This window comes from Podarcis cretensis (genome assembly GCF_951804945.1).
Source record: "Podarcis cretensis genome assembly, chromosome: 4".
Taxonomy (NCBI): Eukaryota; Metazoa; Chordata; class Lepidosauria; order Squamata; family Lacertidae; genus Podarcis; species Podarcis cretensis.
The window spans coordinates 67,045,699-67,070,554 of record NC_137173.1 but is presented as its reverse complement, the minus strand read 5'-3'; the positions used below and the strand labels follow the sequence as shown (position 1 = coordinate 67,070,554).

At 40.6% G+C, this 24,856-nt stretch overlaps 1 protein-coding gene across 5 annotated transcripts in view; it reads left to right on the top strand.

The window, feature by feature from the left end:
• The window catches only part of NHS (NHS actin remodeling regulator), a 243,826-nt gene that overhangs the window by 212,291 nt on the left and 6,679 nt on the right, over positions 1-24,856 (top strand). For 3 of the 5 annotated variants that reach the window (XM_079972421.1, XM_079972424.1, XM_079972423.1), the window contains exons 2-7: positions 5,397-5,549; positions 9,579-9,712; positions 13,615-13,677; positions 15,824-16,016; positions 20,475-20,606; positions 21,879-24,854. In XM_079972421.1, the coding sequence (XP_079828547.1) occupies positions 5,397-5,549; positions 9,579-9,712; positions 13,615-13,677; positions 15,824-16,016; positions 20,475-20,606; positions 21,879-24,854 (3,651 nt within the window). The other 2 variants (XM_079972422.1, XM_079972425.1) reach the window with 2 other exon arrangements.

Here is a 24,856-nt window from a genome sequence, read left to right as displayed (position 1 = left end):
ATCTAGTCGGATGCAGGATTGCAACTTGTGATTTGGCTTACATATCAGGCTACTATGTAAACTACATCAGGCCACAGATACGGATTTAAATATGATGATAAAAAAAGAGAATGGAGGGGGAATTGTGCAGGATAAAAGTAAGAAGGGGAGGAAGTGGCTTCATACTAAATCATTCAGTTGGTCTCTCTAGCACATTGTTGTCAGCACTGACAGGTAGTGGCTCTGGAAGGTTTCAAACAGGAAACATTCCCAGCCCTGCTCAAAGATGTTCTTCATGCAAAGTACTGCCACTGAGCTGGGACCCACCCCTGCAAATATAGGGGGATATTCTGATCTCTTAAATATGCTTAAGAGATCAAGAGACCTTGGGCCATATTCAGTGCTATAGCTCTGCTGTCACAACAGACTTAAATGAGCACAGCAGTTTCCTCTCTCTGGCTATGCATCCTCAGAATTAGCTCCAAAGGGTTGGGAGACCCTCCAGAGCATATTTGGGTGTGTGCAGCGGGGAGAGCAAATGGAAGACCCGTTGCACCAGCAGAACTACATGTGTTGAGCTTCAGATGAAGCCCATTGCCTCTACACTGGGCCATGGCTGTTTGCCTAAAGCCACCCAACAAATTGGGAGGTTTACTTCTAGCTCACTGATTTCCACCATTACACCAAACAGTTCTACAGCACTTTTTATCTGCAAAGTGCTTTACCATTTTTACCACACTTTCCTACATCTGCATGTGAGATTAGTCACTATTGTTCCCATTTTACTGAGGCTGAGAGATAAGTTCCTTTACTTGCCCAGGACCACAAAAATAAGTTATTGGCAGAATCTGAATCCAGAGATCCAAGTCTAATTTTCTAGGTAATGGATCACAGTGGATATTCCATGCTGCCTTGGCTCAAGAGCTTTAAGAGTGGCTTCTGCAGAATGAGAAGTGACTGCTTTGTTTAGCATGGTCATGCATAACAAGCAACAATGTGTATGCTTTGCCAGCATTATAGACTTTAACTTCCAAAATATGGCAGCAAAAGACACAAGCTCTTGCGAGGGGGGAATATCATTGAAGGCATTCTGGGCTATAAATAAAATGTACATCAGTCTTGGCACTTGCCTCCATGAAACATTTATGCACTAATATGCTTGATGTAGTTGGATGTGTTCCCAGGTTATCTTGTATCTGAGATGAACTGGTTCTGTCTTGAAATTAATTTTCTGTTTTTCTTACAATATTCTGTGGCAGTCAATGCTAGAAACAAAGAGTGCTCCTGTTGACTCATCATGCAGCTAGATGTGGAAGAATTGGTCCTCCCTCAGGTTCAGCTTAGGGCTTGTACAGACATGGAAATACTGTTGACTTGGGAAACACAGGAAGCTGCCATAGAGAGAGTCAGAGCAGAGCCCCTTCTGAGAATTGTCTACAGACTTGACAGGAGCTTTCTGCAGTTTCAGAGAAGGATCTTTCCCAGCCTTACCTGGAGCTTCCAAGGGGGACTGAAGCTGATACCTTTTGTGTGCAAAACAAGTGCTTTGCCCTTCCCCTTTGCCTTTCTCTTGCAGCAGGATGCAGTTTGGGGACTGTTTTAAAAGGGTTTCAAATTGTATCAGTGAGGTAAAAGAATACCTGTTTCCTTCCCATAATGTTCTATTGATTCCATATATTTTTATTTAAAGCATGCACATGCTCCTTTCCAGAATTGGAGGGCACGCTTTTAAAAATGAGACCCTTTCTCCTGCATTTCTTAAAGTATTGGCGCAGGATTGGGAGTTGCACCAACACTGCAGTATGGAGAAATTTAGGACATTGGTTGCTTATGAATCTGTACAATTCCTAGTTCAGTGGCTTAGTAGATCTGAATGGAGCAGCCCAGGGAATTTGCTGCTTTTAATGAATCAATATGTTAATTAGGAAGAATATTGCAACTGATTGACTCTTCATAAGAGCAGGAAAGTGGCACTGAAGAAAAAAACCTGCCTGACCCACAGATTACGTCTGTAGGCTTTTAGATACCTTGGCACTGTGTTATCCTGTTGTGAACAAGTGGGGAGTCTTTTGCTTTGAATTATCCCCAGTTTTCTCACACATTTTTTTGTATGGGGGAGTGATTGATCTGAGCCAAATTTTGTGGAGTACTCTTGTCTACGAAAAACTTGTGTACTTGCATAACTACTCTTAGATTCTTTCTTTTATAATCTAAGAATCAGAACAGATATTGTCTTTCTGATTTCTTAACCATGGCTAGGAGTTTACAAGCATTGCCGTGATTTACATGCTTTCCTGTTTTTTCACTTTTTTTCTAAATAAAACCCCTCCTGTGATCTTCTTTAACCCTGTTCTAATGCATAGATGGCTAACCTTTGGCCCTCCACATGCTGTTGGGACAATAACCCCTATCATCCCTGATTATTGATCTTGCTGGCTGGAAGTGATGGAAGTCATAGTCCAACAATACAGGCCACAGATTTGTTACCCTAAACTAGAGTGTAATCAAGCCACAGTCCCCTGAGTTAGGATGTACAGTGATACCTTGGTTCTCGAACTTAATCCGTTCCAGAAGTCTGTTCAACTCCCAAAACGTTTGAAAACCAAGGCACAGCTTCCAACTGGTGCAGGCGCCCTGGAAACAATAGCCAATCAGACATTTGGCTTCCAAAAAATGTTCAAAAACCAGAACACTTACTTCTGGGTTTTTGGTGTTCAGGAGCTGATTTGTTCAACTAAACCATTTGAGAACCAAGATTCCACTGTAATGGGAAAGTGTGATAGGTTTAAAATAAGGAAATAAAAGCTTCCAATATCCTATGGCATGAGAAAAAGGAGATATGAGGATGGAGCCACAACTTGTTCACGAATCAGAAAACCACGGTTTCAATTCCATCTGCACTGGGCCTATGTCTGCACTGCACTGGGACTTAACCCTTTCAAGGATGCATTTAAGACTTCCCAATTACAATGAGGCAACTTGACATTTTACATATCTGTCCTTTCCATCCCTTACTGTACTCCATCTGCTGGGGGAAAAAATGTCCCTGACTTTTAAATCTCTCTCTCTCTCTCTCTCTCTCTCTCTCTCTCTCACACACACACACACACACACACACACATTATTATTTATATACATTAAAATCTCCTCACTTGGGACGCTGGCTAGAATTCTTTTAAACCGTATTCTCCATTTGGTAATTAAGGGTTGAGAAATTGTAAAAGAAGGAAAAGGGAAATGTGAGAGTCTAGGAAAGCAGACAGAGCCGTGGGGGTAACCCCTTGGATCTATCAAAATAAATAGAGCAGAAATCTTTCTTGCTGGCCTTTGTGTTGTTATTATTAGAACAAACACGCCTGAGTGAACTAAGCCATACTACCTTCAAGCATCCATACACAGCTTAGCTACAGTATTAAAAAAGAAGAAGAAAGCTGGAGAGCAGAGGCTATGAATGATGGATGTTTATGATCAAGAGTGAAAAACTAGAAAATCTGCTTTTCTTCATACTTGGGAATTGCATGTAATCATCAATTGCCATGTAATCATGTGGGCCAGGGTACATGGCATAGCCACTGTATGTAGGCAGTCGTAAACCAGTCCATGTGGTGCCTGTCTTCATGTGACAAAGCTGTTCACATACATTGGCTGTTTGCCCTGTACCCAGTGCTATTTTTCTAGAAAAAGAGGTGCCAGAGCTCACCATGAGCTTCTTCCTTGTTCTCTTACAATGGCAATGGCACCCATTTAAGAGGTGCCAGAACTGAGCTCCGATGGGCTCCAGCTGAAAAAAGCACTACCTGTACGTAGATAACTATCAATCAGTGACAGAAGCTGATGCATTTTAAGTGTAGGAAAGAAGGATGATAGTACAGTATAAAATATTTATATCCCACTTTTCATCCAAGGAATTCAAGGTTAAAATACAAAAGATGCAGATTCTTAAAATTTATTTATTTAATAAAATTTCTATACCACTTGATTGGGGGGGGGGGACCTCAAAGCAATTTACAAAGAGAATAAATTAAATTATCAATAATTACACTCAAAAGATAGAATCAGCAATAAACCAAAAACAGATTAATGCATACATCAACATTCTGCATGCCTGGATAGGCTTGTTTAAACAAGTGTTTTTAGAAGGCAGCAGTCTGATGTCAATAGGCATTGAGTTCCAGAGGTGCTGCTACACTAAGGTATTGTTTCTTACATTGCTTCAGTTATACAGTTAATAGAATGGCAGGGTCACCTACATTAGCCACTGTTGACAGCAAGGGCACGTTGGCTACGTTCAACACCCAATCCTGCAACTCCCATTTGCAGACTCCAGCATGCAGGATCTCTTTACAACTAGTTTCTCCTGGAAACTTCTTCCTCCCACCAACTTCATTGCCTCTTTGTGCTATACTATGCTCCTTCCCTTCCTTTGCCAGACTCTGCCAGTACCTGCGTCTTGTAATCAGGAACCTGAAAGGGTTTGATTATGAAATACAGAGTGATGGTTTTAACTGTGGTCAAAGATGGGGGATTTGAAGGTACAAGAAAAGAGAAAAGCTACTTCAAAGTTGGTGCATTATATATTTCAAGGCAACATAAGCTGTTGTTATAGTGCTACAGCCTTTTCTGTATTTAATATATATATTATTATTATTATTATTATTATTATTATTTAAGTGAAATAGGGTCATTTGCTGAAGGTGCTTAGTAGACTCAAGTTATACCAGTGAATGTCAGAGACTTCCATGTCACAAAACTTATTTTTGTCATTTACACCCGTGTGTCTTCATAAATGTCCTATACCAATAATGTATGTAAATTTACTCAGAGATTTACTGGTAAATGTCAGAAATGTGTGTTAGGTTTGCAAACCAGTGATGATTACTGTCATCTTTTATTAGTGTATCATGGGAATGAGAATGAAATCTGATCATTGATCAGCTAATATAATAATGGTCTTATATTTTCTGGTGGCTTTCTAAAATTTTAAAGATTAGTGGTAAATGTCAGAATTCATTATGCTTCTGACTGACCTAGATAAATAAAAATAAGCCAGTATATCTGAGGGTAAAGTTATTGTGTCTAATTTTATATCCATTTTATTCATGCTGTTCTCAAAATGTTTCAGAGTTTATTCACATCCATCTCCTCATTCATTTGTTTTTTCATTCATACATACAGGCAGTGGGTACTCTTCAAAATGATTCTAAAATCTGGTAGATTCATGAACCCTGGCATTTCTTAAACTTATGGATTTGAATTACGACCAGAAAATCACCTTCCCTGTTTCAAATTATAATGCATTTTTAAAAATAGTTTTTAGTGTGTTGCATTGATTTCTGAGCAGATTTGATGCATTTGAAAAGACTTGACTGCTCCATTATGAGTGTGAGTTAAGTGTCCTTTTCTCTTTGGTTCTGCAGCTGTCTCAAACCTGGATGCAGAGAGTAAACTGAGTGTCTACTATCGCGCCCCTTGGAATCAGCAAAGAAACATTTTCCTTCCTTCCACCCGACCAGCTTGTGTAGCGGAGCTGCATCGCCATGCAAAGCAGAACCTGCGAGCCTTGAGGAAAGGTAAATCATTTCCGTGTAGTCAATGAAACAGCTTTGCGTTCCAGTAGCTCACAGAAGATGTAAGGTGATGTCCAACAAAGTCATTGTCCAAACAGAATCACTTCTATTTATGCAATACAACTTCCCCTCCCCCCTTCTCCCTGCGCCCATGCACTTCCCACATTATTGTTGTTTAGTCGTTTAGTCGGACTCTTCGTGACCCCATGGACCAGAGCACGCCAGGCACTTCTGTCTTCCATTGCCTCCCGCAGTTTGGTCAAACTCATGTTTGTAGCTTCGAGAACACTGTCCAACCATCTCGTCCTCTGTCGTCCCTTTCTCCTTGTGCCCTCAATCTTTCCCAACATCAGGGTCTTTTCCAGGGAGTCTTCTCTCCTCATGAGGTGGCCAAAGTATTGGAGCCTCAGCTTCACGATCAGTCCTTCCAGTGAGCACTCAGGGCTAATTTCCTTAAGAATTAAGGACTTCCCACATACCCCCCCCCCCAAAAAAAAAATCTGCTCCAGAGGGGTGGAGGAAACCCCAGAGCAGGTTTTGGAATGACAGCTCTGTTAGGCAAGTATAAGCAATTCCACTCAAACAATTACTTCACTAGACTCCATCCTATCTCCAGGAACAGCATGTACTTTAGGCTCTTACCTTAACTGACTCTTCTTCCCTTTGATTAATTCTCCTTTGCTTCCTGAGTCATAATTCTGACAGAAGTCAAAAGTACACATGACTGCGTTTGTCTCTGGAATTCTTTATTTTATTTTTTACAAAATGCTGTGGAAGCTGTAAATTGAAGTGAGACACCAGCTAGCACATTTGCAAAAATAAGCAAGGTCTGGTCTGGTTTTAAATTGGATGGGGGAACTGCATGTTGAGATTCCTGCATTGCTTGGGGTCTCTTCCACCTCTGCAATTCTATTACAGTGGTGCCCCGCAAGACGAATGCCTCGCAAGACGAAAAACCCGCTAGACGAAAGGGTTTTCCGTTTTTCGAGGCGCTTCGCAGGACGAATTTCCCTATGGGCTTGCTTCGCAAAACGAAAACGTCTTGCGAGTCTTGCGAGTTTTTTCCCTTTTTTCCCCTTTTTCTAAGCCGCTAAGCCGCTAATAGCGCTAATCCGCTAAACCGCTAATAGGGATGCTTCGCAAGACGAAAAAAAACGCTAGATGAAGAGACTCACAGAACGGATTATTTTCGTCTTGCGAGGCACCACTGTATTCCATGTATGTTGGGGGAGGGTGTAACCCTTTTGTCTCCTGCTGTTTTCCCACAAAAATTCACCCTCCAGGTACTTTTTGCCTCACAAGGGACAAGCCCTCTCTTGCACCAGAAAATGCTGAGCATGATCTTGCTAGCAGTGAAGTACCTGAAGAAGCAATTGTGTAGATAAATGTTTTACTATAAAGGCATGGAAAAATTCAAACACACACACACACCAAAGTGTCTTGAAGTTTGTTAGATAAATCAAGCACCTATTAGTCTTCCATCAGCTTTGATCTGTGTAATAATTTTAAGGCGTTTTCCCTAAGAAAACTGGAAACAGGTTGTAAGGGTCTAATCTGATTTCACAAGTAGTTTATCGGTCCCACACAGATCATGTAGCTATGTTAACTAATGATATTTTTAATCATAGTTGAACACACGTCAGAGAATCACCTAACCTCCAAATTGCAGCCTAGTATTCCATTTTTCTGTTAGGAAAATGGAAATGTCATAGTGGCAGAAAGGGTGTGAGGGGAGAGAGTCTTTGTGCGGACCACCACCTTTGCAAGAATCCTTCAGAAGGGAATTGCAGCCAGGAGCATTATCTGCAGATGTATTTTGATGCATTGAATAGAATGAAAGTTTATGAGTCATGGTGGTGGGGAGAGCAGGTATACAAATTCAACAGGGGTTGGTTTGTTTGTTTGTTTTGTTGCTGTTAATATTATTTTATAGATATGGCTGCTGTGGTACTTTGTGAATCCTATAATATAATTTTTGGTGTAACTGTGATGTTTAGCGTATTTTTTTAGTTGTTTTGTTAAATAGTGTTGCATAGATGGTAATTGTTTAATTTGTGATTGTTTTACTGGTGATTTGTTAAGTATTCTATACAATTTATGCTGCATTTGTGATGTTCCATTATGTTATTTTTATCTTTTTTTTTTGTAAGCCACTTTGGGATTTATTTGAATAAAAAGCAGCATAGAAATATAAAAAATAAAATAAAGGGAAAATACAATCATAGTAGTGTTAAAATAAGAATACACACATTTGTGTGTCTACATCACAACTGCTTTGGCTAAATTTAATCATCTTCTGCCACCTTGTGGCCAAGAGACAACAAGTTGAGGAAAGAGTGAAACAGCAGAATGATCATAATGGGTGAACAGGCCTATTAAAATCAAAGGACTTACTATATAGGTCTGAATATAGGTTGCACTTTCCACACCCAAATATGACTTGTATAAAACTTTTATGTAGCCTACCATTGTGATTTAAGCTGTGATTTAAGATACCTCATTTTAGGGGTGTGGCCTATATTCAGGGGTAGCTAATATTTGAACCAATATGGTAAGTAACTTGATTTATTTCATTCAGTCTACTCTGGGTATATCTTAGTTGAATAACACTCTAGAGAGACTAAGTAGTTAATTTGTTCTTGACAACTTCCTGCTTAAATCATTTGATATCCACTAAACTACCACATCCATCATTTGGAGCCATTTGCCTTAACTCACCTGCACTTTGTTCTTAGCAAGTGACTTGGTGGTTGCAGAATTTATATTCAAAAACTAAGAAAATTTGTCTTCATCTGTCTGTGTATGTGTTTTAAATGTTCTACCAGGGTGCGAATTAGTTCTTTCTTGGGGTCCAGTAGGAGGAGGAGGAGGAGGAGGAGGAGGAGGAGATGTGTAGGAGAAGCATAGTATCACTTCATTTTGCCATCTTTCAAAAAACTGCTAATACTTTTTTCATTGTATGTTGAGAGCTGGTATAGTGTAGCAGCTTAGAGGTTGAGCTTGAAATCAGGCTTCTCAGTTCCTGCTGGGTGTTCACTCTACCACCTTATGGCAAGGATGAGGAACCCCAGGCCTGGAGGTCAAATACAGCCCTTCAGGCCTCTCTGTCTGGCCCTGGACATTGAAAGTCACATCTGCTCCCCAGCAACACCTCTCACTAGCCCTGCTTTTCACCCTTCCTTGAGTGATTTCTCCTGGAATACAGGTGATTCCTCACTTACGTGGGTTTACATTCCAGGGTCCCACATGCATAAGTGAAATTGCATTAAGTGGGGAGCACCCTCTAATAATCTTTTAAATGCCCTCTCTGCTGCTGTCTCTTCATTTCATATCAAAAATGCTGCATTCAAAAATCTCCACAACTAGGGGCTGGTAGGAGGCTAGAGGCGGTGCAGGAAAGCAGCTTCTGCTGCTGCGCTACCCACACATCAGCTGTTAGGTGGGGAGGCTCAGCAGCATAAAAAAAAGCCCTGCTGTGCCTCCGGTCTCTTTGAGGCTTCCTCCACCCACACTGATATCCTCTTTGGGCTCTGAAGAGGATCTCTGCACGAGCCATGAGGACTCTGCTGCTCTCTCCCGCCATTTCAAGGTATGAAATTATTTATTTATTTATTTCCCAGCATCACACATATACACTGTCGGACGTACGTAGAAGGAGTATAAATGGGGGTGTCACCAGTCATCATTGCTATTGTTTGCTAAAGAGACTGAACTTTGAGACTGCCTCTTCCTTGCCTAAATGTAGGATAGAGAAGGGTGTGTGAGGATGTGTACAAAGATGCATGTTGCACTGCCCATTTTTGCCAAATAAGGACTTCTCTTATTAGTGCTTTTAAGGATGGGGATCCTCATCACGTGAGAACTGGTCCAGTAACAAAGCTTGCTTCCTCCTATGAATATCCTCGAGATCATACCAATGTGCACACTTCCCATGAACTGCATCTTGACCAAAGTTTAGGCTTTTCATGGCAGATTATTTTAAAATACACATCAGTCTGAACAATTTTCTTATTTCCTGTTTTTGCTAAACAGAGCAACGAAACTGGAGTGATAACAGGGAACAAAAAGTCCTGGGCCAAATCTCTGTGGTGGCTCCCCCATTTCCCTCCCTCCCTGTGACCTACACCCAGAAGAACAAAGAGACAAAGAACCATCCCTTGCTAAAAGTAAGTTATTCCTCTTCCCCAATACTATTGGTTATTGTGGCAAGGGTTGCCAGCTTCTAATCCACATAGAACATCTTTGCCTTTAATCATCATGTGGCTGAGAGAGATTTGCCAGACAGTGGCAGGAGAAACAGCATCTGCTAAACTTCTTATCATACTGCTACTGAAGGCACAGAGATATCCCTTAAAAGTCAAGACTAATTATCAGGTGGTTACAATAACTAATCATGTTTATTATCATCTAATTTTCCCAGTCCCCTCATTATGTTTCTTTAACCATCCCAGGCATTTTTAAAATGTTCACAGTATTCTTTGCCTTGGTCTTAGTGTAAGCTGTAAAATTAAAAACAGGCCTATGTCCAGCCGATATGCAGTCACTCCACTGGGAGAGCAATGCTTAGCATTCATATTACTCATGTAGAAAGGTACAGCTCTAAGAGTTCAGAAGTGAGGAGCCATATTAAAATGGAGGGCACGGTGCTGAGCTCTCCCCCACCCCCTGCCCGCCTCTCACCTTCCGTTGTTCATCATTGTGGCGCCCACTTGACTTGGTGCCCAGTGTGGGCGAACCAGTCACACTCCCCTAAATCCACCTATGGGGGCAAGTCATATCCTGCCTCTTACTTTATTGCACATTTTCAAAGTGTGCCGTTTCATTTACACTAATTCTGCATGAGCAGATCCCAGTAAATGTACATAACATTGCATCTATATATGCACATGTGCACACAAACACATAGACAGACAGACACTAACAAACTATGCCAAAGTACACAGATGATCTTCTGGGCTAAATGCTGAAAATGTGCTGTTCTGTTACTTTAATTGAAAAATCAATATACAGTCGTACCTTGGTTGTCGAACGGAATCTGTTCTCGAAGTCCGTTCGACTTCCAAAAACGTTCGACAACGAAGGCGCGGCTTCCGATTGACTGTAGGAGTTTCCTGCAGTCAATTGGAAGCCGTGGCGGATGTTCGGCTTCCCAAGAACATTTGCAAACCGGAACACTCACTTCTGGGTTTGCGGAGTTCGGGAGCCAAAACATTTGAGTCACAAGGTGTTGGGGATCCAAGGTACGACTGTACTCCTTTTTCACACATAGGCCATGTTGATATATCTTGTGTTCTTTTCTTCTGGAAGTCACCCAGAGTGGCTAGGGCAACCTAGTCAGGTGGGCAGGGTACAGGTAATAAATTACATTATTATTATTTATTATTATTATTCTGCTTGCATGCAACTGTAAGCCAAAAATCTTGGTTTAGGATGTACTCGAGCAGCATTCAACACATTTGTAGTTGTTGAACAAGATTCAGCACATAGCCACAGTTTCCTGTTATAGGATTGATGGCTTCAAAACAAGTCAGGATATGAAGTCATGTTTTAAAGTTGCCCTTATGCCCTGGCTTAATTGGTAGTCCATGGTTACATGCTGAATGCTGGATTGTTCTTCTGGTCACACAAAGGGAAAGGGAAATGGCTGCAAAGGAGCTCTGTATACACAGGAAACTAGCAACCCATGGTTTCCACAAGCGTTGCAAACCAAATTTGGGGACCAAAATTGGAAACAATGGTTTCTAGCCATGGTCTGCAGGGCTTCCACAAGCTGCAGTTTGCCACATCAGATGGTTTATTAAACTGAAGCTTAACTGAGTAGAAATGTTCTGTTCAATAGGGCATCCAATGGCAACATGGACTTAAAAGATGTTTCTTGATAGAAACTAATAATAAATGAAAATATTCCCATAAACACTGATAAGGAGGCATATTATTTTTAGATTTTTTTGGCAACAACAGGTTCCTGAACAAGTCCAGATTGTCAAATAAATTACTTTAATATACATCAGATTATCCAGAGGCTCCTCGACCAGGCTGTAGATACATTTGGTGTGACTGGCAATGTCAGTACATCAGTAAATACTCTGGAAAAATTGCTCTGGAAGTTCAAATACTCATTATTTGTAGGGACACTATCAACCAGACTCAAAATCCCATCAGTCCATCAAATGCTAAATGTGAGTCTCAGAACTGATGGAAGTGGAAACCAATTTCCCCAGCAGATTATTTAGATTTCCCCCCTTTCTTATGTTATCATACTGTTATCATCTGAATAGGCAGGTAGTTAAAAAACTGAAAGCTAGCATACATCTTGTAAACAGGAGCAGCCTACTGGAGAAGTGTTTTGTTAGGCAAAACATAATGTATCCCATCCTATAGATCTGGATCTACATAGACTTTGTTGTCATAAACCTTTCTCACAGCCTCTTGAGCTGAAAGCAATTCATATTCAGAAACCTGTTTTCCATAGCGGTAAGTGAACTCCCCTCAGATTTAGATAGAGCTGAGGTATTTCCCCCAGCTTCCCCAAATTAGAAACTTAATTTGATTAATAATAATAATAATAATAATAATAATAATAATAATAATTTCCCCCTCCCCATCTGGCTGGGTTTCCCTAGCCACTCTGGGCGGCTTACAGCATATATAAAACATAGTAAAACATCAAACATTAAAAACTTCCCAGTTGCCTTCAGATGTCTTCTAAAAGTTATGTAGTTCTTTATCTCCTTGATATCTGAAGGGAGGGCATTCCACAGGGAGGGTGCCACTACCAAGAAGGCCTTCTGCCTGGTTCTCTGTAACATCACTTCCTGCAGTGAGGGAATCACCAGAAGACCCTCGGAGGAGGACCTCAGTGTCCGGGCTGAACAATGGGGTGAAGACACTCCTTCAGGTATACTGGGCCAAGACTGTTTAGGGCTTAAAGGTCAACACCAACATTTTGAATTGTGCTCAGAAATGTTTAATTCCACATTCAGTTGTGAAGGTTGGACCCTGCCATACATAGTCTTGGCATTATTAGGAGTCAAACTCCCTCCTCAGTTGCCTATGAGCCTTCACAATCCTCCTTTCTCCCATGCAGCTGCCCCTTCCCATCCCAGATGCCTGACTGGTAGCGACTATGAGGTCTCACTGCTAGGCACCTAGGATACCTGCTAATCATGATTACAGTATCTCAGGTGCAAGTGTTCTGGAATAATTCATGTCCAGTGTGTCTGACATCCATACTAAGGAAAGTATCCTGGGAGTGCCACACTCCTAGGTGCTGGCAATGCTGCCGTTCATGGTATCAGGAAGGGTACAGCACCTCAGCTTAAGATCTGAGCTAGAGAAGCACTTCACTTTGTATTAATCTGGGTGCATTTTATGATGTGGCATTAAAATTTGTATTCTAAGTCAGGTGAGTAGCAGCATTTGTGGCATCACTAGTTTTCTGAGACTCCCCAGCTAGCCCTAAGGTTATGCATTTAAAGCTTTTTACATTTCTACTACCAAAAGTGTACTAATTTCTTTTGCTGTTTTTGAAATGTTTCTGTTTCAACAGAATAAAATCCAACCTGAATAAAATCCATAAATAAACAACACAGATGATAGGGGGAAACAAAAAATCTTAAGACTCCCCACACATATTTCAAAGGTTTGAGAAGTACTTTTGAGAGGGGGGGAAATCTTTAAAATTCTATGTTGGTGTGTCATAAAACCACAAGAAAACACCAATGGGTAGAGCCTCATATGTTGCTTCAAGGGCTGCATTATTAGCTATCGAAAGGCTGGTGTGGCATAAATAATAATAATCTGCACACGTGATTACTGCCACTTAACTTCTCTCCCTAACCAACCACCATGTGTAGAAGTTAAGCAGATGGAAAACCAGGGAGCAAATTCCGATTGACAACACGTTATGAGTAAAATTTTGCTGAATGACAACAGCTTGCAGTGATGATACATTTTAAATTCAATACTGTCTGGCCTTGATAAGAGTTTGGCCCACACCACAGAAACATTCTCAGCTATGTGTTTTTAATTTTTTTAACCACTTTCCCCCCACATTTCATGTTTATAGTTTTACAGCACCCGCTCGCCCTCCCCCACCGAGTGTTGCCACATGACCCCATGGAGTCGAAAGGTATCAGAAAAAAGACTAACATAACAGCCTTTCACTCATTCTGTCCCTTTCCATCCCTAATCCTTTCTCTCGCTTGCTTTTTTTGGCTGACTAACTTTGTTGTCTTTATGTTATGCTCTTATCAACAAGGAACACCAACTTTTCTCCCACCCCCCCACCCCTTGGTGTAAGTTTAATAGGTTTTACCAGCTCACAAGAGGGTTTCCCTTCACTAATTAGTTTTAAAGGCCCCAACCAAATCTGTCTCTGATGGGTTTTTTGTAGGGTGCTGAAAAGAATTAGACAGAGATTTTGGATAACCACAAGAAGACATCCAAACCATAGCAGAGCAAAGCATGAATTTGTTCTATAGACTGTTATCATTGCTATTGTTTGCTAAAGAGTAGCATTGGCAGACAGTCAGGGAGTCTGTGGTCAGGTCACTTCACTTTCTTTGTCCAGAAAGCTATTGTTATGCAGGGGAAGGAATCAGCAACAAAGTACAGGCTATGTGGGCCTCCCCCCCCCCCAACCGCCTTCTCTTTTTTTTGCACGCATCAACTTTTTTCAGAGGTTACCTAGGAAACAAAGTCTTTTGTGCTAGTAGTTTATATGAGCTATTCATGTCTGCTGGGAACAGCACAAAAGCAGAACAGATAAAGAAAGCTGCAATGTTTTCCTAACCCAGGGATGGACAAAAATATTTTGGGGGAAGACTGGTTCCTTTTGTTATTATTTTTTTGTGGGTTATTTTGCAGATGATTCAACAAGGTAAGCAAGTGACTTGCTTGTATTTTATATAAATAGATGTGAAGTGTGGTCTTCAGTGTACATGTAGGAAGTTAGGAATGCCTGCGAGCCTATTCAGGGCCTTCAGCCTTGTTAAGATATTTATTTATGAAGAGAACTATAGTTATTTGAAGGTGATTATCCATTAGAAAATAGTACAATATTAAGCACTCTAGATAAAAGCAAATTTTGGCCCTTTAACTCACAGCTAAAAGAATTAAAAGTTTTTCAGAGTAAATGAGAGCCAAGGACAGAAAATCCATGTTAGCAAAGTAGGAAATGGAAACAAATGGAAACAAGAGGTGAAAATGTTTAGAACAGAACAGAAAATGCTTCGAAGTAAATTCCTCCAGGGCTGTGTACAAATAACAGTAACCAGTTAAATGGAAGAGTGAGAACTTTATAAAGCTCTGAAGGTAGTATTTCTGCCCTGTTGCTGAAGTAATTGCTGTTCTCTCAATAAGCATAGATTTCAGCAAACTGCTTCTGATCTTTTACTCTCACCTGGTAAAACTACAAAGCATGACAGTCCTGCTCTCTTTTCAAAAAGTTATTCTTGGAGTTGGTTAACTAATCTCTCTTTGTGCCTATTTATCTTTTGTGCCTTGTATCTTGGGTAGCACATTCTGAATTACTTTGCATGATCTTCTGAATGTTATTCTTAAGACTTGAAGGTGGTGGCTCAACTTTTGCTTTTTCATTTTTCTTTTAGTATACAGTTGCTATTGTGTGATATAAAACATATGTCCTGATCCTACCCATGTTTCCTTAGAAGTCAGTTTCATTAATATTCGTGAGACTTACTTTGAAGTTAAGGATAGGATCAGGCTCTTAAACTGCAATTCTAAACCCATCTGATTGGGAATAAGTTCCACTGAATTTCTGTACAAACAATACTTTGGATAATGCTGAATTCCATTAAAACCACTGTAACTTGCCTTCAAGTAATTTTAATCAAGATTAGCCAGGGTTGTTGTGTCAGTTATACACTGATAGACAGAAAGTCTGCATGGAACTGATTTGATATGTTTATTCAAGTATATGTTAATCAAACTAAATACAATAATGGGACTTAAAACTTACTAAAAAGTTGCTAAAATGGCATGTACATATGGATCATATGTAGCAGGATACATCTTTGCAGAAGCTAAGCATTGACTAGAAGCTGTTTCCATCTTCTGAAAATTCATTTTAAACTACAGCTCCTAAATGTTTCCAGTATGTGAGGTAGTTTGACTTCCTGTGTTGAAATTGCAACGCGCTCTTCATTACTGCTTTCCTGAAACCTACTTCCAAATCTATTTTTTCTGATATTTTTAAAAAGTAACTTTATCTCGTAAAAAGAGTAGATACTGATTTTGATTGTATTCATTTACAGTCCCACCCTCCGGAGGAAGAAGATACAGATGTCATGTTAGGGCAGAGGCCGAAAAATCCAATACATAATATCCCTTCTACACTGGATAAGCAAACCAATTGGAGCAAAGCACTACCTCTCCCAACTCCAGAGGAGAAAATGAAACAAGATGCCCAAGTGATTTCCTCTTGCATTATCCCCATCAATGTCACTGGTACAGATCTCTTGTACTTCTTTTTTTGTTGACAAAAAGGTGGTTCAAGTCATTAATTTTATTACGGTGAGCATATCTCTAAACACAGGAGTTTATGATCAGCAAATGTAAGGTTTCCAAGGCAAGAACGTAACAAAGCTTTATAGCTTCAACTGTCAAATCCTATGCATGTCTACTCAAAAGTCAGTTCTACTTTGTTTAATGGGGCTTTCTTCCAGGTACGTATGCATAGGATTACAGCCCAAACAAGCTATATTGGTAATCTCATGAGTATCCATCAACACTGGTGCTGTTATATCTGAAGTAAGATGCCATGGTTGCCCTACAGAAGAACTGTCTCTGAAAGCCCTGAGATATTTTTCTGTCTTACATTCCTGTTATTAGATGAGCGTTGGGCTAACATGCTTCCTTTCCCCTTTCTTTCATATGCAAGAAAATTGAAAACTTCTGCTTTTATTTGAGAAACAACTTTGGTTCTCCATTATATCCAACCTCCAAGAATGGCAGTTAGTTTACAAACCAGGAAGGATGCTTTTGGCTAACCATAGTTGGTTTTAACTAACCGTAGTTAAAATAAACCACTGTCCTCTAAGTTTTGCTATATCAGGGAACTGTGGTTAGTTCTAAAGCAGAAGCTTCTGATTTCTTTCCAAATAAGGAAGAGGAGGGAAGAGCAGCTAAGAAGTCTGAGACTCATGCTGGTTTTTTCTCAAAATGGCAAAACCATGGTTTACTAAGCACTATGTCTGAACTCACCAGTTCTCTTGTTGGTTCATTATCTCATTCCATGGTGAGAGCATTACACTAAATAGAAATATCCATGCAGTCTTCCCCTAAAAAGCTTGTCTATCAAAAGCAGAAGTGCTTAGGAGAGTTTATTATATTACTCTTCCAAGTAATATATGCACATTTATCCTTGCTAATAAGGCAAGTTGAATAACCAGAACAAAATATACTTGTGCTCTATTGTGATAAAATTTATTACACTGGGCTTGTGGAATTATCAGGGGGCGGGGTATCCCATTTATCTGAATTTGTGTTTTGAAATTTCTGTAGGAAAGAGGGATCAAATATGTGTGTGTGGACGTTCTGCCCAAACTACAGTCAGCTGTCACACATATGTGTGTCACACATATGTGTAACATCATATGTGATGTAAAGTGTGAGACAAGTAACGGCGTAGCTGCACAGAAACAATTGGGAGCCTTAAAGTGCACTCCTGATTTTATCCTGTCCCAAACAATACTTGCTATCAGCACCAATCAGCTGATCGGTACCAACAGCATGCCTCATTGACAGCAAACCCTACAGGGAAATGGTTCCTTTGCCCATACGGTTTTATTTCAAATTGCACATGCAAAGGATGCATAAAAGGAAAGGATCCCATTGCCACAGCAGTTTGAAATCAAACTCTGCTGGCAAAGGAAGTGGGGTTTGCAGACCAGTGGTTGCTGCAAATCCCATTTCCTTTGCCTGCATGGTTTGAAATCAAACCACGCAGGCAAGGGAAAACACTTCATCTGGTGTCATAGTGATAACAGGTGGTGGATGTGAATATTCTTAGCTGCCATTCTCTTGGAGCATTCTTTGTGGATTCTTTTTTGTAATTGCACATATCATCAAGCAGAAATGTGGTTAAACTCATGCTGCAAATTTTTACACTGCTTCAAGGATGGGCAAATTTTGCTCCCTGCCCCAGCCAAGCCCCCCCCCCCCAAATTATTTGGATACTAGGCTCATTTAAGACACTCATTTTTTTTCTGCCATGTGGAATGGACAAAAATAAAGGACAGTATAAGGATAAAGCAGCTCAGGACCAAACCAGACATTACAAAAGGGGGCAGAACAGAAGGGTACAGTCGTACCTTGGAAGTCGAATGGAATCCGTTCCAGAAGTCCATTCCACTTCCAAAACATTCAGAAACCAAAGCGCAGCTTCTGATTGGCTGCAGGAAGCCCCGTTGGAAGATTCCAAAAATAGTTCACAAACCGGAACAGTCACTTCGGGGTTTGCGGTGTTCAGGAGCCAAAACGTTCGACTTGCAAGGCGTTCAGGATCCAAGGTACGCCTGTACTCTGTATTTTATTTCTTACTAGATCGGGAAGTAGTTTTGAGGGGCTGATTCTGAATGGAGAAATGGCTTGCAAAAAGGAATTACACACAAACCACTACCATGCCATCCTACTTTTGGTTGGATTTTGGTCTTGCCTAGTTGAATTTTTGACTTTTATCTGAATAGCTGATCCCAGCGTCATATAACAAACTGCTCTTGAAGTTTAGCTAACATTGCCCCCTGCCCCTCCACCATTTCAAATCAGTTTGTCACATGGCATAGTGAGTAGGTTTGAGATTACCGGTAATTTGAGATTAGTAAATCTAAAACCACCTTGAGTTGACAAAGATAGTTTTGCTGCTATTTGGATGCTGGCCAATGTGTTTAGGATTAGGGCACAAATTTCACTTTTGAAAGCTCCAAGAAATGCTGTGGCTTTTTTCTGTGATAAAAATAGGTTCACAATGACACCAATTTAAAAACTTGTAATAAAATCTGTTTCCAGTGTCCAAACTATTAGAGATTATTCTGTTCAGTTGTTGTAGATATCACTAAAAGTTTCCAAATAACAGAATTGCCGGAATATCTTGAAAAGTTCAGAACCATTATTTTTCTTCTCCCCCCTCCCAATGCATTAACACTTGTTCTAAAATAATGAAAGGCAGTAGGGTGTCGTAGTGCTTTTGTTCAATATTAAAGATTTCTGTTCACTTATTGCAGTGGTGTTGGTGATGGTTGGAATATAGGATTTTTGTCTGGGGTCTCCTGTAGTAGATTTCAAGAAGAACTTTTACAAGAAAGTTACTTTTTGGTGTTTTACATTTGTATGTAATGTACTCTGTATGTGTATGTCTGTGTATAATTATGGTTGATATAATTATACAGAATTGAAAGTACAGGTTTTCGAATCAAGATTTTTGGTTTTTATTCCCTTCCTCTCTACTTTTAGTTCATATTGTTGCCTTTCAAATTACACCATGAGAACCTTCATGCTTAGCTACTGCCCCGACACATTTGTTCTGAAGGGATCCTTGCCAAGTTATAACTCTTTGATGAAAGGAAATCTACTGTAACATCGGATGGTTTATTATTACTAAATGGAAACACAGTGTTTAATTTGTAAATGCATTTTTAGCCAGATGAATAGCTGACAGGGTTTTCAGATTTGTTTCTAAAATTTAGTCTCCAATAACAAGTGAAAAACAAATTATTTAGACTCATAACACATTTTTTAAAAAATAATTTGAATCTCCTCCAGTAATGCTTTTTTTCGGTTTTTTGCATGTTATCTGTGTCCAGTTAAGAAGCAGGTAACAAGAAAGCTCTCTGAGGGACAAATAGTCTGACTTACCTAGCTTCTAGGTGGTGGACACTGTTCTTGTTGCTAATCTCTTCCCAGATTAATTAGGGAAATACTATGTACCATGGAGCAATATATACTAGATATCATTTGCATTAGAAGTGATGAAGAAAGCCTGTAATAAGAAGACTGCTCCTTTTTAGAATCTTACTTTTAGTTCACACTTTGCAAATGCCCTTTGCAACGACGATGTCTTGCATCTGGAAGCATTCACCCTGTTCTTCATATGTTGACAACGTAAGGGTGTTGGGAGAAAGGGACATGTAGGAATCTATACAGCGAACAGGAAGTCAGACAGTTCAACCTTACAAGGTAAAAACAGATATGTGATGTAATGACACGTAAGTGATGTGGCTGCTCTGTAACGACAGTATCAGCCTTAGTTTAGGAATTCAGCTCAATTAAACACTGGTGGTAATTACTCATTACCAATCTAATTTACTATTACTGAACCATGAAATCAGTGTGAACATTTAGATATGTCTCAGCATCAACAATGTTCTCTGAGGATTGATATAGGGAAAACTTAGTTGCATCCTGCTCTTGAGCCATCATCATTCTGAAACATGAGGTCTAATAAGATAGGCTGGACTCAGGTTTTTGCAACTGCCCCTTGGCTTTCCCACAATTTCATTGCAATGTAAGCATTAAAATAAAAAAGTACAGCTGCTCAATTTCTGATCATCATCCTGAATGCTACTATTCATTTCATAGATGTCAGTGCCTGTATATCCATAATAAATGGACAAACCATTACAGTAAATGTTCCTTGCTAATGAGAGTGCCTAACTTTCCCTGCATCCCTTTCATTCCCCACCCCTACCTTTTGTAACTTTTGGCAACGCAGGCTGCTCAGAGGGAACAGGGATCATAGAAGCAACGCTGTGGTACACGGTGATTTTTTTCCATGAGAGTTGTACAAGGTCTGCCTTATATTTATTTGCAGGCACAATCCAAAGTGCTCACATGACCTCCACTGTCTTCCAGTCGTAACAATTTGTTTACTATTTCCAAAAGCTAATGAGACCTATTTATGGGTTGCAGGAGTTGGTTTTGACAGAGAGGCTAGTATACGCTGCTCTCTTGTTCACTCACAATCCGTACTACAGCGGAGACGGAAATTGAGAAGGAGGAAAACCATCTCTGGCATCCCCAGAAGAGTCCAACAAGAAATAGGTGTAGTATCAATAAAACTCTTCGCTAGATAGCATTCTTAACTGCCTTAATTGCAGCAATAGCCTGCCTTCCAAACTGCTTTCCAAGGAACACTTCAACTTCAATGATGGTGGAGTTTCAAATCTAATGCGTTTGGGTATTGCTATTTTTTGTTTTGTCTTTTTTATTATTATTAAATACTGCCAGCCAAACTATATTACTTATTACAGCCTTCAGTCTTGATGCACAGTAGGCCTTACTGAGTAATATAGATATACGTGTCCAGCCCTTATTGTTTAAGTGTAATGAGTTACTTAATTTTTGTTGTATTCTTTTATTTTTGTTTGTTTCGATACCCATAGTGTGTACATAAAAAGTAACTAGATTCAGTGAAAGTTTATTCTTGTAGCCAAGGGACCCATAAGGTAAAGCAGTGACAAATGATATGATGCAAAGTGATGATGAACTGTCACTGATTTTATACAGAAGACCAGTTGTTTATGCCAGATAGCTCTCAATGTTTGAAAACTTTCCCAAATATTTTTCCTCTTTTCATGTTTGTCTCCTTGACCTTTTTTTAAAAAATTGTGACGATAACATACATGAGATGTGCTGACTTGGCTCTTTTCTATACAAATGTTAAGTCAGTGGTAATCAGGGTCAAGTCCACCGGACCTAAGAATCACAGACTTTTTCTACTGGCTGCATACACACCATACATTTAAAGCACATGAATTTCCCCAAAGAATCCCAGGAACTGTAGCTTGTTAAGGGTGCTAGGCATTGTAGTTCCTTTCTTTGGAGGGATCTGTGAGTTTTAAATGTCCTTTAAATGTATGGTGTGTACACAGCTCACATCTGTTGTACAATGACAGACAATGAACTGAAGATTCAAGCTATCATAATATAATAAATATTCAGAATTTAGATAAGGGTGGTTTGCTTATTCCCTTGCATTTTGTACTTCTCAAAGGAAAAGCCACCAAGGAGGGGGGTGACTTGGAGTGATGAGTTTGGCACTCACTCCTGATGCAAATTGCTTGTTCTAATAGACCGCCCCCACCCCGAAACAGCTTTCCCTGTTGAACAAGGGATATAATGTTTAAGCACATCTGCTTGAACCATCTCATTTGGCCCATAGCAAATCCCTTTTCTTCATGTTAGTTACTGTTGTTGAAAGGTTTGGGCAGGGAGGAGAACAACCCTATGTGATGCATTTTTAAGGCCAATGTAAGGGACATAGCTTGTCAGCCAACTGAAATGGTGCCTCACAGAGTTTTGTGTGTGTCCTAGATTCTGACGAATCACCCGTAGCAAGAGAGCGGAATGTGATTGTGCATGCAAATCCAGACTTCTCTAATAACGTCAACAGGAGGTCAGGTACCAGAGACTCTGAGTGCCAGACAGAAGAAATCCTTATTGCTGCCCCATCCCGGAGAAGAATTCGAGCTCAGAGGGGTCAGAGCGTAGTAGCCTCCCTGTCGCACTCAGCTGGCAACATACTGGTGCTGACAGACAATGGTGATCCCATGTTTACAACATCAGTAAGCAACCGCATCAGATCCAGGAGTCTTCCTCGTGAAGGTGCTAGAGCCAATGAAGGGGACCACAACTCTGGTGCCAAAATGTCAGCATACGATGCAGAACACTTTCTAGCAAGCCAAGAAAGGATTTCCACAAAGAGTAAAGATGTCATCAATATCCAGTGTTCACAAGAACACCATCCCATAGGTTTAACTTGTTCTCAGCATCTTCATAGTCCAGACTGTAATTCAAATGAGAGGGGGAGGTCAAGGTTGTCAAGGATGGCAGATTCTGGAAGCTGTGATATTTCATCAAACTCTGATACCTTTGGAAGTCCCATTCACTCCATCTCCACAGCTGGGGTTCTTCTTAGCAGTCACATGGACCAGAAAGATGATCACCAGTCATCCAGTGGGAACTGGAGTGGAAGCAGCTCAACATGTCCTTCCCAAACATCCGAAACAATTCCTCCTGCTGCCTCTCCCCCACTGACTGGTTCTTCACACTGTGATTCAGAATTATCCCTGAACATTGCCCCTAATGCCAATGAAGATTCTAGTGTCTTCATAACCGAACACTACAGTGATCAGCTAGATAAGGTTAGAGGACACAGGACAAGTTCTTTCACTTCCACTGTAGCGGATCTACTCGATGACCCTAATAACAGCAACATGAGTGACAGTGAATGGAATTTCTTGCATCACCACCACGATGCATCCTGCCGCCAGGATTTCAGCCCTGAACGCCCCAAGACAGACAGTCTGGGATGTCCAAGTTTTACAAGCATGGCCACATACGATAGTTTTATAGAGAAGACACCATCTGACAAAGCAGACAGTAGCTCACACTTTTCAGTTGACACTGAAGGCTATTATACCTCCATGCACTTTGACTGTGGTCTCAAGGGAACTAAAAGTTATATTTGTAACTATGCAGCTGTGGGCTCCGAGAGTGGCCAGAATGCAAGCGTTGCTTCCAATCTCACTAACTGCGCCTGGCAGGATTACGTAAACCATAGGAGGCAAGGAAAGCAGAGCATCTCTCTAAAGAAACCAAAGGCAAAGCCAGCCCCACCAAAACGAAGTTCATCTTTAAGGAAATCTGACAGCAGCATAGATCTTCCTGAGAAGAAAGAACCAAAGATAAGCAGTGGGCAGCAGCACATGCCTCACACTTCCAGGGAAATGAAGCTGCCCCTCGAGTTTTCAAACACACCTTCGAGAGCAGAAAACACTAGTCTGCCAAGCAAGCAGGAACTCGCCTGGGATAATCAGGAGGAGAGCGGATTAAAAGACCCTCCATTTGACACCATGGACATCCCATCCTTTAAAGACGAAGGTGCTGAACAATCTCACTATGCAGATCTCTGGCTTTTAAATGACTTGAAATCGAATGACCCTTATAGGTCTTTATCCAATTCTAGCACTGCTACGGGTACTACAGTCATAGAATGCATAAAGTCGCCAGAAAGTTCTGAATCACAAACGTCACAGTCTGGATCAAGAGCCACCACTCCCTCCCTCCCTTCTGTTGAGAACGAGTTCAAATTGGCTTCCCCAGAAAAGTTGGCTGGCTTAGCTTCTCCTTCAAGTGGTTACTCAAGTCAGTCTGAAACACCAACATCATCTTTTCCTACAGCTTTCTTTTCTGGACCCTTATCCCCAGGGGGGAGTAAAAGAAAGCCAAAAGTACCAGAAAGGAAGTCCTCATTACAACAGCCTTCTTCTAAAGATGGCAACGTATCTCTAAACAAAGATCTAGAACTTCCAGTTATACCTCCTACTCATCTTGACCTAAGTGCTCTTCATAATGTCTTGAATAAACCATATGCTCACAGACACCAACTACATGCTTTTAATTACAATAAACCGAGTATGGTAGAAGAAGCACTGAACTCCAATCCTCCACAAGCCCTTGCAATCACACCTTCAGTTCTGAAGTCTGTACATCTTCGATCCATTAATAAGCCTGAAGAAGTGAAACAAAAAGATCATACAGAGCTCCATGTTCAAGGAAACACTTTATTGGTTACTGCCATTTCTGGTAAAATGAAGCCACATGTAAGCAAGAAGCAAATATCACGACAATACTCCATGGAAGAGGCCATTGTGTCCTATGTTGATGTATCTCCAGTACAGATAACCCCAGAACAACTTCACATGGCTAACAGTTTGTCTTTCAGTGAAAAGAATACCTGCAAACAGATGGTGACCTCAGGAAATGTAGGTGCTCCAACAGCTAAATATGTAACAGATCAAATGCATCGGGTTCATGATGTTTTACTAGAGAGTACGCTAAGTAAAGCCTGTGGCAGTTCTGCTGAACCATTTCCACAAGGCTCAGATGACCTTTCAAGCAATTCTATTGGGAAAAGAACCACATATGGATCAGAGCAGGAGAGGCGTCTTGACCTTGTGCAGCTTCAGCAAGAATTACCTGCATACCGTGAACAAAAGTTGGAATACGAACCTATACATGAAACTATGTCCCAGTCTGGCCCCGCAGGTGGGGGAACAGACATTAGTCATCAGCTAAAGCATCGGCTTGATCCAAGTCAACATGATGACAAAGTGCCTGGGAATATCAGCTATGAATCAGAGATCTCAACTGTAGATTCACTCAGTGAAAAATCATCTGAGCAGGAAAACGAAATTGTGTCAGGTATTCCAACCAAAAGTGCCTCTGATGAGAGTGACAGCAGAGCAGCTGAGTCACAAAGGACCCCAGATGATGATGTCTTAAAAGGT